This window comes from Lynx rufus, unplaced genomic scaffold, assembly GCF_022079265.1.
Source record: "Lynx rufus isolate CCGP_SWC_20201006 ecotype Redwood Valley unplaced genomic scaffold, mLynRuf1.p SCAF_5, whole genome shotgun sequence".
Taxonomy (NCBI): domain Eukaryota; kingdom Metazoa; phylum Chordata; class Mammalia; order Carnivora; family Felidae; genus Lynx; species Lynx rufus.
In genome coordinates this window covers 2,465,465-2,481,064 of record NW_025814867.1, presented here as the reverse complement: position 1 = coordinate 2,481,064, position 15,600 = coordinate 2,465,465, and the positions used below count along the sequence as shown (strand labels likewise).

Genomic DNA, 15,600 nt, shown 5'->3' with positions numbered 1-15,600 from the left:
ATGTCGTGTCTTTTGACAGGATACTGGAACGGAAAAGAGACATCGGGGAAAACTGGTGAAATTCATATAGTCATGTACCAGTCAAGGTGGTTTCTTAGATGTGACAGACGTACCACGGTAACTCAGTCAAAATTTAAGAGGCTCACAACAGGGGACTCTAGGTCAGGAGTATACAGGAACTCTATGCATCGCCGTGGCAATCTTCTGTAAAGCTAAAACTATTCTAAAATGTTTTCTTTTCAAACGGCAACTGCAACAGTGCCTTCTCACAGAAGAAAGTTTCTGTGAGAAATCAGAGAGCTTACAGGCCAAGTGCAAGGGGCAATGCTTAGCGCACAGATGACAGGTGTTACTAGTGCTATTTTACGTAAACTGCGGGAGGGACGAGAGCCCCGACGCCAAGGTATTTTAATCACGATAAGCAAGAGGCACTCACCCCACGATCCCAACCGGCAAACCCACCACGCGCCCACAACTCCGCGCGAGCGCACTTCCGGCCGGGCGCGCGCGCACGCACACGCACTGGCCGCCGGGGGCGGAGCGCGCAGGACGACGCCAGCGTGGGGCGGGGCTGGCCGCCGTTCCCACACGGGCGGCGGCCCCCGGAAGTGGCGTGTCTGGGGATGTCGCGGAGCGGAAGCCGAGTGTGGCGGGAGGCCGGCTGGAGACGCTGTCTCCTGTTGCTAGACGACGCGAACTAGCCTTCGTCACTTCCTCAGCCCGCCGTCTACCCACTCCCCAGGCCGGAACTCAGGGGCCCGGAGCCGCGGTGGGCACAGAGACGTTCTCCGAGGCCCAGGACCGCGGCCCGCTCGGCAGCTGGAGTCGAGGCCACGCCACCCGCGGGGAAGAACCCAAGCTGGAGTGGGAAGATGGCTGCAGACAAGCCTGCAGGTGAGGCGCCCACGCCCGGGGCGGGCGGACCCTGGCGCTGAGTAGGTGGGGACTAGGGGGTGGGGACCCGAGGGTGACTTTAATTTGGGTGTGCGTTCCTCTCCCCCGTCCTCTCCCTCGGCCGCCCCTAACGTGAGTCTTTGGGCCCCATGGCCGGTAGTTTTTTTTACGTAAGTGCAGTATGAAGCCGCCACCGACCGCCTTTGCCCCGCTCGCCGGAATATCGGACTTACATTTGTGTAGCCACTTCACGGGCTTTTCGGTTTTCCAGGGGGGGAAGGCGGATCACCCCGCAGCACCCGGGTGCCTTATGTCCCCTGGCTCAGGATAGGGCTCACCTGGGCTATTTCGCCCACGTGAGCCTGCCTCTGGTCAGCGATGTCCTATGAAGTTAGCTTTGTGAAAACTATTTAAATAGTCCTAAAACTGAAGTGTCTCTCTTCGTTCCGTGCTGATACCTTGCGCTTAGGACCCATTTTCCCCTAGTTTCTCAAGGTTAGCTCATTTAATTTCGACTGATTTCTTTATGGATTAGTACCCCATTCCTAGAGTCTTCTCCGTTAAGGTGTATAAAATTCTTTCCTGCCTGCCTCTGGGAGGGTCTGCCGTATGTTTCCTGTAAGAAGTGAATGTTCTCTGTGGCATCCAGGTTCATTGGAAGAACTTCACTCGCAGGTCTTAGAAGTGGTCAACACTTTGTCTTTTCTAAAGATTTCACTGTAAAAAGCCCATCTCAATATTCTGAAGGTTTTGATCTCAATGACTGATGGTCGGACTAGATTTGAAACGAAAGTGAGCCAGTCCTACCATCGGAAATTTGTTAAAAGATCTCTGCAGCAGTCTGCTGAGAAGGAAAACCATAGAGAAAAAGTTTACAAATTGAGGATAATAGAGTGTGCTGTAGAATTTTAGGTAGGCTGGTCCCAGGAGGCTTCTGGTGGGGGTGGTATCTGAGCAGAAACTCCCATGAAATGACAGAGTGACCGTATGGAATGGGGCAGGCTGGATAGCGAGAATGTTCCAGGCGGGAAATCAGCGTGGCTTGTCCAGGGCCGGACCAAGCTGTCTGACATCTTCCGTCCTTAACTGAAGGCAGCGTCTCTTCGTCCCGGGTTTACGGTTCCTACTTGGCCATATCCTTGCGCTTGCTTGGAATGAGCTTTTTAAAAAAGGCCTAAGGCCTGTCCGGTTTCCAAGTCCTGCCGTGAAGTATTCTCATACCTGTCCCTTCATTCACTCACGAAGATTGGGCCCCAGGCACCGTGTTGGATGTTGAAGAAACGGATATGACTCGCTCCGTGCCTCCGACGTGTCCTGTTTAGTCCGTAAGGACAGCGCCGCCGGGTGGGACTCCCATCTGGTAACGTGTGCGACGCGTAACGTGGCGGCGTAACGCAGGTAGTGGAGGAACGAGGCCCACGGTGATTCGGGGCCGTGTCTTTGGTTGAAGCTTTGTAGCCACGTGGTAGGAAACGTCTCACCTAGATGACGTTACGTAGCCACGTCGTAGGAAACGTCTCACCTAGATGACGTTACGTTGGTATCCAGCTGAGTGTTCAGTGTGGTCTCCTTGAATCTGGCCGCCTCCTCTCCGTCCCCGCTTCACCTGCTGTGATTCTAGCCTTTATCTGCTAATGTCTCCCTCGCGCGAGGCCGCCTTCTGACTGCCGTCCCTGTCTCTTCGTGTCCGGTCTGCTCTTCTCACTATTGTCTTTTCATGTCTGAGACCCTAATTGCAGCAAAGCATTCCGATGCCTGTACACCTTCTAAGCTTATGCCGTCTCGTGTGCATCACATCCTCTTTCCTACATGTCATTCGTGAAACTTCACCATGTGTTTCCAGCAGACGTTTCCGTATCCGCACACCTACCTCTTCACCCCAGAAACGACTCTTGGACATACTGTTCTTCTGAGCTGCTGAGTGGTAGTGCCTTCGATTTTCTTTTCTCTTTGGTAAACACGCTCCTCATTCAAAGGCTTTTTTTTTTTTTTTTATTAGTAACGTTTTTTAAAAGTTGATTTATTTTGAGAGAGAGAGAGAGAGGGCCGAGCAGGGGAAGGGTGGAGGGGGGCAGGGGGTGAGAGAATCCCAAGCAGGCTCCACACTGTCAGCACAGAGCCTAATGAGATGTGGGGCTCAAAGTCACCAACCATGAGACCAGGACCTGAGCCAAGATCGAGAGTCAGACGCTTAACCGGCTGAACCACCCGGGTGCCCCTCATGGTCTAGCTTACATGCTGCTTCATCTCTGAGCTCCTGAGCTCAGGGCCCTTGTCACGGAGGGTAAGAAAAGAGACCCATGAAAGCATGTAAGAAAGTGACCTGATCACAGCGTGGGAAGGGGGAGGTTTAAGTGAAACGAGACCGGAAGCCCAAAGACTAGCTAAAAGCGGCTAGTGCTATAGTAATTTATTCAGTAAATATTTACCCATGGCCTGCCTTGCCAGGCACTGACATAATCTCTGTAATCATGGAGCTTATGGTATGAAAGACAAACATGTAAACTAAAAAAATACTTGTGAGTTTAAGTTGTGATGAATATTGTGAAGAAAAGGTGGTAAGAGGACCAAGGATAACTGAGAGCAAGGACCCTGTTAAGAATGGATTGGTTAGGGGCGCCTGGGTGGCGCAGTCGGTTAAGCGTCCGACTTCAGCCAGGTCACGATCTCGCGGTCCGGGAGTTCGAGCCCCGCGTCGGGCTCTGGGCTGATGGCTCAGAGCCTGGAGCCTGTTTCCGATTCTGTGTCTCCCTCTCTCTCTGCCCCTCCCCCGTTCATGCTCTGTCTCTCTCTGTCCCAAAAATAAATAAACGTTGAAAAAAAAAAATTAAAAAAAAAAAAAAAAGAATGGATTGGTTAGAAAAGGAATCACTCTCTTAGAGGTAACATTTTGTGACTGATTGGGTATAGTTGGTAAGCAGAAAGGCTTACTCTTTATGCAAGGGTCTTAGTTGAACCTCAGTTTCTCATTTGCAAAATGGGGGTCCTCACAGTTTTCCAACTTACTCATGTATTTTTTTTAACATTTTATTAAAAAATTTTTTTTACGTTTGTTTATTTTTGAGAGATGAGATAGAAAACAAGTAGGGGAGGGGCAGAGAGAGAGAGAGAGAGAGAGAGAGAGAGAATCTGAATCAGGCTCCAGGCTCTGAGCTGTCAGCGCAAGAGCCCAACGCAGGTCTCGAACCCACGGACCGCGAGATCCTGACCTGAGCCGAAGTCCGATGCTTAACCGACTGAGCCACCCAGGCGCCCGTGAGGTTTCGTTTCTAAGTAGGCTCTGCACCCAATGTGGGCCTCGAACTTACAACCCTGAGATCAGAGTCGCGTGTTCCACCCACTGTGCCAGCCAGGCGCCCTCTAACTTTTAATAGCGTTTTAGTTTATTTACTCACAGGGTCGTTGCTTGTGTGCCTCACCTGAGGTCAGGTGTTTGTTTTAGCTCACATCCTTTGAGAAGCAGAACCCAAGTCAAGTGCTCTCGGTTTGGAAGGCGCAAACGCAGAGTAGTGGAGGTGAGAGAGGAGAAGGCCAGGCCGAGGGAGGTGCGGTATGTTACATACTTGGCTCTTGTTCCTCCCTGAGCTGGGAGAGAGCAGGCCGCTTGCACGTGGGGTTTTTCTGAAAGGGCTGCAGGAGACACTGCACTTCAGGACAGTCCATATGAGAGAGAAAAAAGGGATAACTTAGCGGTCCAGCCTCCTCCTGTTTCCTGTTTCTAGTTGGTAAAGACTCATTCCACGGGAGACAGATTTACCCGTGCTTCTGGATTGTATGGCTTCTCAGTGGCTGATCGGCCAGCAGTTCTCCCACCCTGATTTGTATGAGACCAAATTGTAGAGGGAGGACGGATGGAGACCAACCAAAGACAAAGGTTCAAGGGGGCAGTGGGGGGCTCACGAGGTCCGTGTCCCTGTATAACATATAAAAGTGGTGTGAAACTGGTTTCATTTTTTACTAAGGAAGTACCAACAGTGTTTTAGGGTGATTTATTTGACTTTGATTTTTATGGTCATCTGAGAGGAGAAGGTGGCTGGAGTTAGGACACAAAATCCTAGATTTGAATTTATCTGAGAATTTGGACTGTGGGCATGGCTGTAGTAGGCTTCGTAGAAAAAGGTTGATAATATTATGAATAAGGGAAAGATAGAGCCTGACCTGATGGGTAATATGAAATCAGCTTTCAAAGATAGCTTTAAAATTTTAAGCCAGGATGGCCCTAAAAATGATAAGAAGAACAAACAAATGGGAAGATTTTAAGCCAAGGCTATTTTTATTTTATTAAAGACACCCAAAACTGATTATTATTATTATTATTAAATGTATAAGGTAAACTATTTTTTTTTAATTTTTTTTTTTAACGTTTATTTACTTTTGAGACAGAGAGAGACAGAGCATGAACGGGGGAGGGTCAGAGAGAGAGGGAGACACAGGATCCGAAACAGGCTCCAGGATCCGAGCGGTCAGCACAGAGCCCGACGCGGGGCTCGAACTCACGGACCGCGAGATCGTGACCTGAGCCGAAGTCGGACGCTCAACTGACCGAGCCACCCAGGCGCCCCGGTAAAAAAACTATTAAGTCCTCTATTGCCCCTACCCAATTCCTGTCTCCAGGTAGCCAATACTGAGTTTGTGTGTTCTTCCAGACTTTTCTACACCTACCCAAGCTCACACTGACTTAAAAATATATATGGCTCAGTCATTTGAACATCCGACTCTTGATTTGGGCTCAGGTCATGATCCCAGGGTATGGGTTAAGATTTTCTCTTTTCTCCCTCTGCTTCTCTACCCTGCTCCATGCTTTCTCTCTCTCTAAAATTAAAAAATAAAAATAAAATATATGTGCAGATGACGTGGTACTGTCCTGCCATTTGCTTTCTTCAGGGTTCAGTAGGGAATCTGCATATTTGGTATTTTTTCAGCTTTGTATTACAAGTGATTTCAAACATCCAAAAAAATTGAAAAAATGAGTATCCATATACCCACCACCCAGTTTAACAATTGTTACATTTTGCCGTAGTTGCTTCTTCTTTATCTAGCTAAAATTCTTAATGTTGAATATTTCTTTTGTTTTTAAGTTTATGTTGAGAGAGAGCGTGAGTTGGGGGGAGGGGAAGAGAGGAGAGAGAGAATCCCAAGCAGGCTCAGTGTTGAAAGCGAGAGCCGGATGCGGGGCTCCATCTCGTGACCTGAGCTGAAATCAAAAGTTGGACGCTCAACCACCTGGGCCACCCAGGCTCCCCAATGTTGAATAGTTATAGATACTTCATCTCTAAATATTTCACCATGCACTTTTTTTAAATAAGGCCTTTCACCTATATAACCGTTGTCATACTTTAGAAAATTACCATTTAAATATACTAAACTTCCCCAAAGTAAGCTGTACTTACCTGGCAAAGTATCAGTTATAAGGTAATAATAAGTCAAAATGGTGAAAAGTACAGCCCAGGGAAGAGAGTCAACAATACAGTGACCACACTTATTGTGGGGAGTGCCAAGTAATATAGAGTTGAATCAACATGTTGTACACCTGAAACTAATCAGTTAGAAAAACCAGCTGTGCTTTTCAAACTGAGATCCAGTCAAGATTCACACATTATATTTTTTAGGTCTCTTCAGTGTCTTCATTCCCAGTATCTCCCTTTTTGTTTTGTTTTGTTTTGTTTTGTTTTGTTTTGTTTTGTTTTGTTTTGTTGCATGACAGTGATCTTTTGAAGAGACGAAGTCAGTTGTCTTGTATAATACCCCACATTCCGGATTTGTCTGACTGTTTCTTCCTGGTATCCTTGTCCTTGGTCCTTGTCTTCTGTATTTTCTGTGAACTGAAAGTTACTTCTCAGGCTTGGTTAGATTTAGATTTACCATATTTGTATATTTTTAGGTGATTCTGTATACTTTATATAAAGTACATGATGTCAGTTTCAATTTGTCCACCATTAGTGATGCCAAGTTTGGTCAATTTGGTAACGTAGTGATAGGAACATCTTTTTCCAGTTATAATTAGAAGTAATCTAATGGATAATAATTTAGAATAATATAAACATCCACCATTGGTGATCAGTTGTATCATGGGGGGGCTGCAAGGTGGTACTTTTTCTAGTTCCATTACTGCTGACATTTATTTGCTGATATTCTGTAAAGTACAGCTCTCCTGTATTAATTAACTGGGGATGAACTATAATTCTTCCCAGAAAGGCATGTTAAATGTTAAAAACTTGAAAATTCATCCTTTGCATTTACTAGTTTTAAGGAGTTGATGTAATAGTGACCTACATTTCATGCTTTTAAGTATTGTTAATGTTTAGGAATTTAGAGTAATATATTGGTCTTAGGATTCCAATTTTTTTTTTTTAATTACTTTATTTTGAGAGAGAAAGAGTGCAAGCAGGGGAGGGGCAGAGAGAAACAGAATCCCAAGCAGACTCTGTGCTGTCAGCACAGAGCCCAGTGTGGGGCTCGATCTCACAAACCGTGAGATCGTGACCTGAGCCAAAACCAAGAGTCGGATGCTTAACCAACTGAGCCAACCAGGTGCTTCTCCAATTTTAAATGTATAGTTGAGTGAATAGTTGATTTATACTTGTGAACTTTCATTTTAATTTTAACTATATTATTGCATGGACATTAAAGAATACCTCAGTCACTATTTTCATAAGTTTAATTTTTAGATTTAAGTTCTCAGAAAATTATCTTTTTAAGTCAACTGTACTTAAAATTGAATGTATGAAATATTTAAGGTAGTTAAAATTTTATGTCTGAAGAGTGTTTAACGTTGGAAAGTCGATCAAACATTCATCACATCCCTTTAAAATTAGAACTCCAAATAGAACGTCTAAGTTGAGGGACTCCTGGCTGGCTCACTCAGAGGAGCATGAGACTCTTGATCTCCGATCGTGACTTTGAGCCCCACGTTGGGTAAAGAGATGACTTAAAAATAAAATCTTTTTTTTCTTTAATTTTTAAAAAAATTTTGTTTTTACATTTATTCATTTTTGAGAGAGAGACAGAACACAAGCGGAGGAGGGGCAGAGAGAGAGGGAGACACAGAATCCGAAGCAGGCTCCAGGCTCTGAGCTATTAACACAGAGCCGGACGCGGGGCTTGAACCCACAAACCGCGAGATCATGACCTGAGCCGAAGTCGGACAGCTAAACGGACTGAGCCACCCAGGCGCCCCTAAAAATAAAATCTTAAGGGCACCTGGGTGGTTTAGTCAGTTAAACGTCCAAGTCTTGATTTCAGCTCAGGTCATGATCTCACAGTTTCATGAGTTTGAGCCCCATGTCAGGCTCTGTGCTGGCCCTGCAGGGTCGGCTTGGGATTCTCTCTGTGCCCCTCCCCTGCTCATGCACGCGCTTTCGCTCTCTTTCAAAATAAATAAACTTTAAAATATTATAAAAAATAAAATTTTAAAAAGAAAAGTCTAAGTTGAATATAAAAGTTTGAGGAAAATCTACACTTTCTGAATTTGTAACATTAATAAATCAAGTATTAATATTTAAAAAACGGTCTCTTTTCTGTATATAAAAACTACTCTCAAAAACAAGCAAATAGGGGCGCCTGGGTGGCGCAGTTGGTTAAGCGTGCGACTTCAGCCAGGTCACGATCTCGCGGTCCGTGAGTTCGAGCCCCGCGTCGGGCTCTGTGCTGACTGCTCAGAGCCTGGAGCCTGTTTCCGATTCTGTGTCTCCCTCTCTCTCTGCCCCTCCCCCGTTCATGCTCTGTCTCTCTCTGTCCCAAAAATAAATAAACGTTGAAAAAAAAAATTTAAAAAAAAATAATAAATAAATAAAAAAAATAAATAAATAAATAAAAAGCAAATAAAGGGGTACCTGGGTGGCTCAGTGGTTGAGCGTCTGACTTCGGCTCAGGTCAGGATCTCTGGTTTGTGAGTTCAATCCCCACATCAGGCTCTGTGCTGACAGCTCAGAACCTGGAGCCTGTTTGCGAGTCCGTGTCTCCGTCTTTCTCTCTGCCCCTCCCCTACTCGTACTCTGTCTCTCTCTCAAAAATAAATGAAGATTTAAAAAAAAAAGCAAATAAATAAATACTAGTCTCAGATACGAAAATAAAAACATACTCCGCAGCAGGGGCATCTGGCTGGCTCATTCAGTGGAGCGTGCAGCTCTTGATCTTGGGGTTGTGAGTTCGAGCCCCAGGTTGGGTGCAGAGATTACTGAAAAAATAAAGCTTGGGGCGCCTGGGTGGCTCAGTCGGTTTAGCGTCAGACTTCGGCTCAGGTCATGATCTTACAGTTTGTGAGTTTGAGCCCTGCTTCGGGCTCTGTGCCGACAGCTGAGAGCCTGGAGTCTGCTTTGGATTCTGTGTCTCCCTCTCTCTCTCTGCCCCTCCCCCCATTCACGATCTGTCTCTCTCTCTCTCTCACAAAAATAATAAACATTAGGGGCGCCTGGGTGGCTCAGTCGGTTGAGCGTCCGACTTCGGCTCAGGTCATGATCTCACGGTCCGTGAGTTCAAGCCCCATGTCGGGCTCTGTGCTGACAGCTCAGAGCCTGGAGCCTGCTTCGGATTCTGTGTCTCCCTCTCTCTCTGACCCTCCCCCGTTCATGCTCTGTCTCTGTCTGTCTCAAAAATAAATAAACGTTAAAAAAAATAAATAATAAACATTAAAAAACATTAAAAATAAAAACCAAGATACTCAGCAGTGGTAGGGATCTGCTTTGTCTGTCTTCCCCAAATCATGTTGTTACTGATCGTTGATACTCTCTTCCTTTATTTCTGTAGTGCTGGACAGAGTGCTCAAGTCTGAGGCAGTGCTGGTCACATAGTGTTTCTCTGAGCTGTATACTAATCAGCTGTTATATATAGGGTTTTGATAAATCAGAGACGCTTGTCCAAGTGATAGGAAACCACATAGGGTGTGTGAACTTTATGGTGACCTTGGCAGACGTGAATTATTTTTCTTTTGGATGGCGTCCTTCTTTTTTAAAACTTGCCTTCACAAAGGAATCAGCACTATTTTGTGAGTGTACCAGTGGGTTTCCTTAGGCCTTAACATTATTTTTTCCTTAGGAAAAAATGTCCTTTCTTGAAAATCATTGAGCTATATTTTGAAAAGGTAGCTTGTGTGGAAGAACCTCCTGCAGTCAGATTTGAATTGTTAACATTCTGTATTGGAATGTATCTGTGCGTTCAGTTAACTGACTTTTCAGTTTTGAAAAAGCAGTGTGTTTCTTTTTGACTTAGTTCAGACCTAAAGGCAATTGTTTGGTTCAAAATGAAGCCTGTTGGCTTAAAGGGTGTCCGGGTTTGTGTGCCTAAGAGCCCTGTACGCCTAGAAGCTCAGCCATGTTCATTAGGCCAGAGTAGAAGGAAAGTCAGGTTTAAGGATGAAGGGCCATTTTCTCTTACAATCGGCAACGGAGACTACTTTTGGACAAATAAAGACATGTTGTGGAATTATGTGCAGACTCTTTCTGGTAAGAACTCCGCAGTCACAAATAATCTAGGTTTTAAAAACCTGACTACAAAAATAACACCCATGCCTTATAGGAAACTTGAAAAGTAGAGAAAGATAACAAGGAAAACAAAAATAGTGATCCCATGGGAGTGTTTTTGTTTCACAGTTTTATCTTGAAGTTAAAATGCAGATAAAATAATGGTTAACTGGTAAAAGGCTGTTTCTTGAGCCCTGTTCTCCAAAACGTCTATACAAATGGGAATTTCAGACTCTCTTGTAAGCCTTAGAGTCTAGTTTATTTATCTTAAAGCTGGCTTCTCTTTCTCGGGAAGATTTTAGGAGACTTTTATAGTTCCTAGAGGGTAATGATGCAGAGTAGAAGCCTAAACTCTTCAGTGCGTTGGTGACTTGTTGGGTATTTCCCCTTGCTTTACAGTATTTATAAATCACTTTTTGGCAGTTGGGCCTGTCAAAGAATGTAACCTAGAGGGACGCCTGGGTGGCTCAGTCGGTTAAGCATCCGACTCTTGATTTCGGCTCAGTTCGTGATCTCAGGGATCGTGGGATCGAGCCCCTCGACCGGCTCAGTGTGGAGGACCAAGCCTGCTTGGGATTCTCTCCCTCCACCCTTCTCCAGCTTGTGTGCTCTCTCAGTCTCTCTCAGAATGAATGAATAAACTTAAAAAAAACTAAAAAAGTAACCTAGAGAGGGTGTATCTTATTTTTTATGATTTTTTTATTTCTTTTTAAAAAAAAATTTTTTTTTCAACGTTTATTTATTTTTGGGACAGAGAGAGACAGAGCATGAACGGGGGAGGGGCAGAGAGAGAGGGAGACACAGAATCGGAAACAGGCTCCAGGCTCTGAGCCATCAGCCCAGAGCCTGACGCAGGGCTCGAACTCACGGACCGCGAGATCGTGACCTGGCTGAAGTTGGACACTTAACCGACTGCGCCACCCAGGCACCCCTTGTTCTTGATGTTAAGTGGCGATTCTCAAGAGTGTTCAGTCTACCGGGGATTTGACGGTGATCTAAGGGCCGTTCCATAATCAAGTCATGCTAAAGCTGTTTTCACTGTTAATTGTATGTTTAGACTGCAGAATTGTGTGTGTGTGTGTGTGTGTGTGTGTGTGTGTATACATACATACATATATGTCTGTTTTTGAAACTGCCAGAATTGTTGGTTGTTTTGCCAGAAGGAAGGGGAGAGAGCTGGTACTTACTTAGCATCTGTTAGCAGAGAGTTAGGTGGCCAAGGGGAGGCCGACTGAAGATGTGACTGATTCCAAGGTTTGTACAGTTTTCGTTGCACCGTGTTGCCCTCTTGAGAGAGGGCAGTTGGGAATCTTTACTGACGGCCAGGATGTACCAGGCCAGGGCTCCCAGAGTCAGCTCTGTGCAGGACTGGTTCTTTGGAACGCTCCTGGAATATAGGTTTCTAGATAGGTTTCTATATAGGTTTCAAAAATGCCCACATTGTGTTTGCTTCGGCAGCACATATACTAAAATAGGAACAGTGCAGAGATTAGCACCACCCCCATGCAGGAGGACACGCAAATTCACGAAGCATTTTGTATTTCTGTACTGTGTTTGGAATGTTAAAAAAAAAAATGCCCACATCATGAATGTACATAGTTTAATGACTCCTTACACACCCAGAAAGAAGCCCCTCCTGAGAGCTTGCTTTGAAGATTAAATGAGTTACCCTATTTGAGGTGCTTACATGCCTAACACCTTGTGAACCCTCAAAGCATGTTAGCTTTATTGTTACAATTGCGGAGAAGTCGCAGGTGGTGTAGAATGGAGGCGCAGATAGTATCTCAAGCTAGAACTTGGTTGAGCCGGGGCCGGAAGGAGTGGTGGTTGTTTCAAAGCTGCAAGCAGTTTACATTTGGAGCCCTGTTTCCTCAGGACTTCCCATACCTGACTTCTGAGTTAGGTCCGACCTCACTCGCCATCTCTGTGCCCTCTCACAGCCCTTGTTATTGCCATGGCATTAGTCACACCCGGAATCACGGATTTGCATCTTATCTCCGCAAGGAACCTCTGAGTTTCACAAGTGCGGGAGCCCTGTCTGTGTGGCTCATGTGTCGATCCCTTGCACTTAGAATGATGCTTGACCCTTATGGTCTCTCAGCTATTTATTAATTGGATGTATGGCCTGAATTTATTATATTCAAGCCATACTGTCACAGTTAAAAAAAAAAAAAAGACTCTCAGGCGAGTGTTGTGCGTTTCTTCACGGTCAAGGTTAAAGAATGAACAATGTCTTCTGGGAAGCTTGCAGTGATGGTGAGGGTAGTGTTTGTAGGAATTATTGAGTAGTAAGTCTGGGGGACAAGATGATCTGCCCTACCTCCCCACTTGGAGATTTGTCTTCCATTGCTACTTGAGTTGGATCGTGTTGCTTTGTGAACAAACGTATCCACTGCTTTATGGAAGCTTGTTTGGGGTTACTGAATTTCTGACTTGGAGGGCACCCTAAAAGCCATCTAATACAGAAGCTCTTTAGTAACTAGGAAAACTGATATTTGCCCCAGTTCCACTTGTGTATCAACTGTGTAATTTCAGAAGTGGCACGAGAGTTTTGGTCCTCCTACTTCAGTTCCAGGTATTGGCTCTACCTCCCCGTGCTCCCGGGTCCCATCTGTGTGTTGGAACAATAAAGTCTGCACCGCCATGCCACATAGGGGGACCTACCTGCCGGATACATTCTCATCACTTCACGTATATTCTCGGTGAAGCCTCCCAATAATTCCGAAAAGGGCTTTCTTATCTCCGTTTTTTTACCTCGGTTCAAGCTTTGGAGGTCTTTAGATTCCAGGCTGGAGCAACAATTCTATCTGAGAAAAACTCTTATGTAAATAAATTCAAATATTGTGAGACTTTGATAGTCTAAAGAATTTTTTATTCTGAGTCGTCAACAATGGCATCACCCTCACGTACCTGTGTTTGCAGCCCATGCATCCTATTTATGCTTTCCGTTGGTATTCCGTTAATGGTGCGTGGGGCTTTTGTTGGTGAGTAAAACTAAAAAAGCCAGAATATTCTTTGGGAGATGATTGAAACATAAAAGTCACCTTTTTAAAACAAAAGGCAGATTTTTTAAACAAAATTAAAATGTTGGGGCACGTGGGTGGCTCAGTTGGTTAAGCGTCCGACTCTTGACTTCTGCTCAGGTTATGATCTCATGGTTGTGAGATGGAGCCCTCGTCAGGCTCTGCTCTGGGGTGTGGGCCCTGCTTAAGATTTTCCCTCCCTCCCTCTGCCCACCCCCCACCCCATTCTCTCAGGCTCTGCTCTGGGGTGTGGGCCCTGCTTAAGATTCTCCCTACCTACCTCCCTTTGCCCCCTGCCATTCTCTGTCTCTCAAAAAAATTAATGTTAAAAATGACTGATATTTATTATCTCATATATAATATTCTTGCCATAAATGTTAGACTAAATGCATGAGGAAACAATCAGATAAACCCGGAATGTGGAACATTCTACAAGGTAACTATCTTAGGCTCTTTATTTATTTTTTTTAAGTTTCTTTCTTTCTCTATTTTGAGACAGCACATGAGCAGGGGGAGGGGCAGAGGGAGAAGGAGAGAGAGAATCCCACGCAGGCTCCGTGCTGTCAGCTTGGCTTCATCTTACCATGAGATCATGGCCTGAGCCAAAACCAAGAGCTGGAGGCTTAAGTGGCTGAGCCACGCAGGTGCCCCAGCTTAGACTTTAAAACAGGTGGTGACTTGAGGAGCAGCAGAAGGTGAGGAAGTGCTCTGGAGTAAGAGAAACAAAAGCTGTTTAAGGGAAATATGTGAGCCTTGATTGATACCCGGATTGGGAGGGAAAAATACAGTGATAAGATATTTCTTAGAACAATCAGGGAAATTGTTAGATGATATTATTGATTTATTGTTACTTTTCTTAGTGTGACCATTGTAGTTGGTTATGTAGGAGAATGTCCTTTTTTTAAAAAAAAATTTTAATGTTATTTTGAGAGAGAGAGAGTGTGTGAGTGGGGAAGGGACAGAGAGAGAGGGAGACAGAACTGAAGGAGGCTCCAGACTCTGAGCACAGAGCCCAAGGCGGTGGTCTAACCCAGGAACTGTGAGGTCATGACCTGAGCCAAAGCCAGACACTTACCCGATGGAGGCACCCAGGTACCCTGGTGTTTTTTGTTTGTTTGTTTGTTTGTTTGTTTGTTTGTTTGTTTTTTAAATCAAAAGAAAGTTTTCTAAGTGGGAAAATTTTCAAATAGTAAAAGACCGTTTGTAAAGACTGATCTTTATCTTTTTTTTTTTTAATGTTTGTTTATTTTTGAGACAGAGAGACAGAGCACGAGCAGGGAAGGGGCAGACAGAGAGGAAGACACAGAATCTGAAGCGGGCTCCAGGCTCTGAGCTGTCACCACCGAGCCCGACGCGGGGCTCGAACCCGTGGACCGTGAGATCGTGACAGCCGAGGTCGGATGCTTAACCACTGAGCCGCCCAGGCGCCCCTAAAGACTGACCTTTATTAAGTACAAGTTGTATTTTGAGCTCAGTACCTCAGGGCAAAGCAAGAAATGTTGTGATTGATTTGAGATTAAATGAAGTTAAAATAATCAGCATTACAGTTGGCTGTAGCTTTCAAGGCACTGTCACTTTCCTCCCCTTCCTGCCGTTCCCATTCCCAGTGCTTAATTATTATTATGGCATTGAATAAATGTGAAAACGGCTGAAAGATTTTGAAATCTGTTCAGACATGGAGTTAAAGGATTTAACATTCTTTATGGTCCCTTGATGTACTAGATGCTGATTTTTTTTTTTTTTTTTTTTTTGGCTCTGTAGATGTGGTTACCTGGAAGTATTTATTCCTATTAACTTTTATAACTTTGTTGCCAGTTCTTTCCTTTAAAAAATTCCAAAAGCTCAGGTTTGTTTCTTAGTGTGGAATGGGAACTATGTTTTATGGCTACTGCTATGTAACTCTACAGAGGAAACTCTGTTGTCTCCAGAGTGTGATTTCATGGTTTAGCTTCTTGTTACTTGTCTGACATCAAGGCCCCAAATCCTAAGGAAAAGCATGATTTCTGCCAGTCCCTCTCCCCAAAATCATCTGCCACAATATATAGATGAGGCTTAGTCGAGACAGATCCCTGCTGAACAAGAAGAGCTGAGACCATGTGACTGCATCATGCAAAGTTGGGATCGATGATGCTTTCGTTAAAAAGTATTTTTTTGAGGGGCGCCTGGGTGGCGCAGTCGGTTAAGCGTCCGACTTCAGCCAGGTCACGATCTCGCGGTCCGTGAGT

At 44.9% G+C, this 15,600-nt stretch overlaps 1 protein-coding gene and 1 non-coding gene across 8 annotated transcripts in view; both read left to right on the top strand.

Moving 5' to 3' along the window:
* Positions 1-715: 715 nt before the first annotated feature.
* The window catches only part of CNOT10 (CCR4-NOT transcription complex subunit 10), a 70,738-nt gene continuing 55,853 nt past the window's right edge, over positions 716-15,600 (top strand). For 5 of the 7 annotated variants that reach the window (XM_047099290.1, XM_047099288.1, XM_047099291.1 and 2 more), the window contains exon 1: positions 716-894. In XM_047099290.1, coding sequence (XP_046955246.1) covers positions 873-894 — 22 coding nt within the window. In that variant the 5' untranslated portion in view covers positions 716-872. Of the gene's footprint in view, positions 895-10,132; positions 10,335-15,600 lie in introns of those variants that run through there. The other 2 variants (XM_047099294.1, XM_047099293.1) reach the window with 1 other exon arrangement.
* On the top strand, positions 11,795-11,897 carry LOC124527407 (U6 spliceosomal RNA). The gene has a single exon (XR_006965858.1). It is a non-coding gene; the product is annotated as a U6 spliceosomal RNA (small nuclear RNA).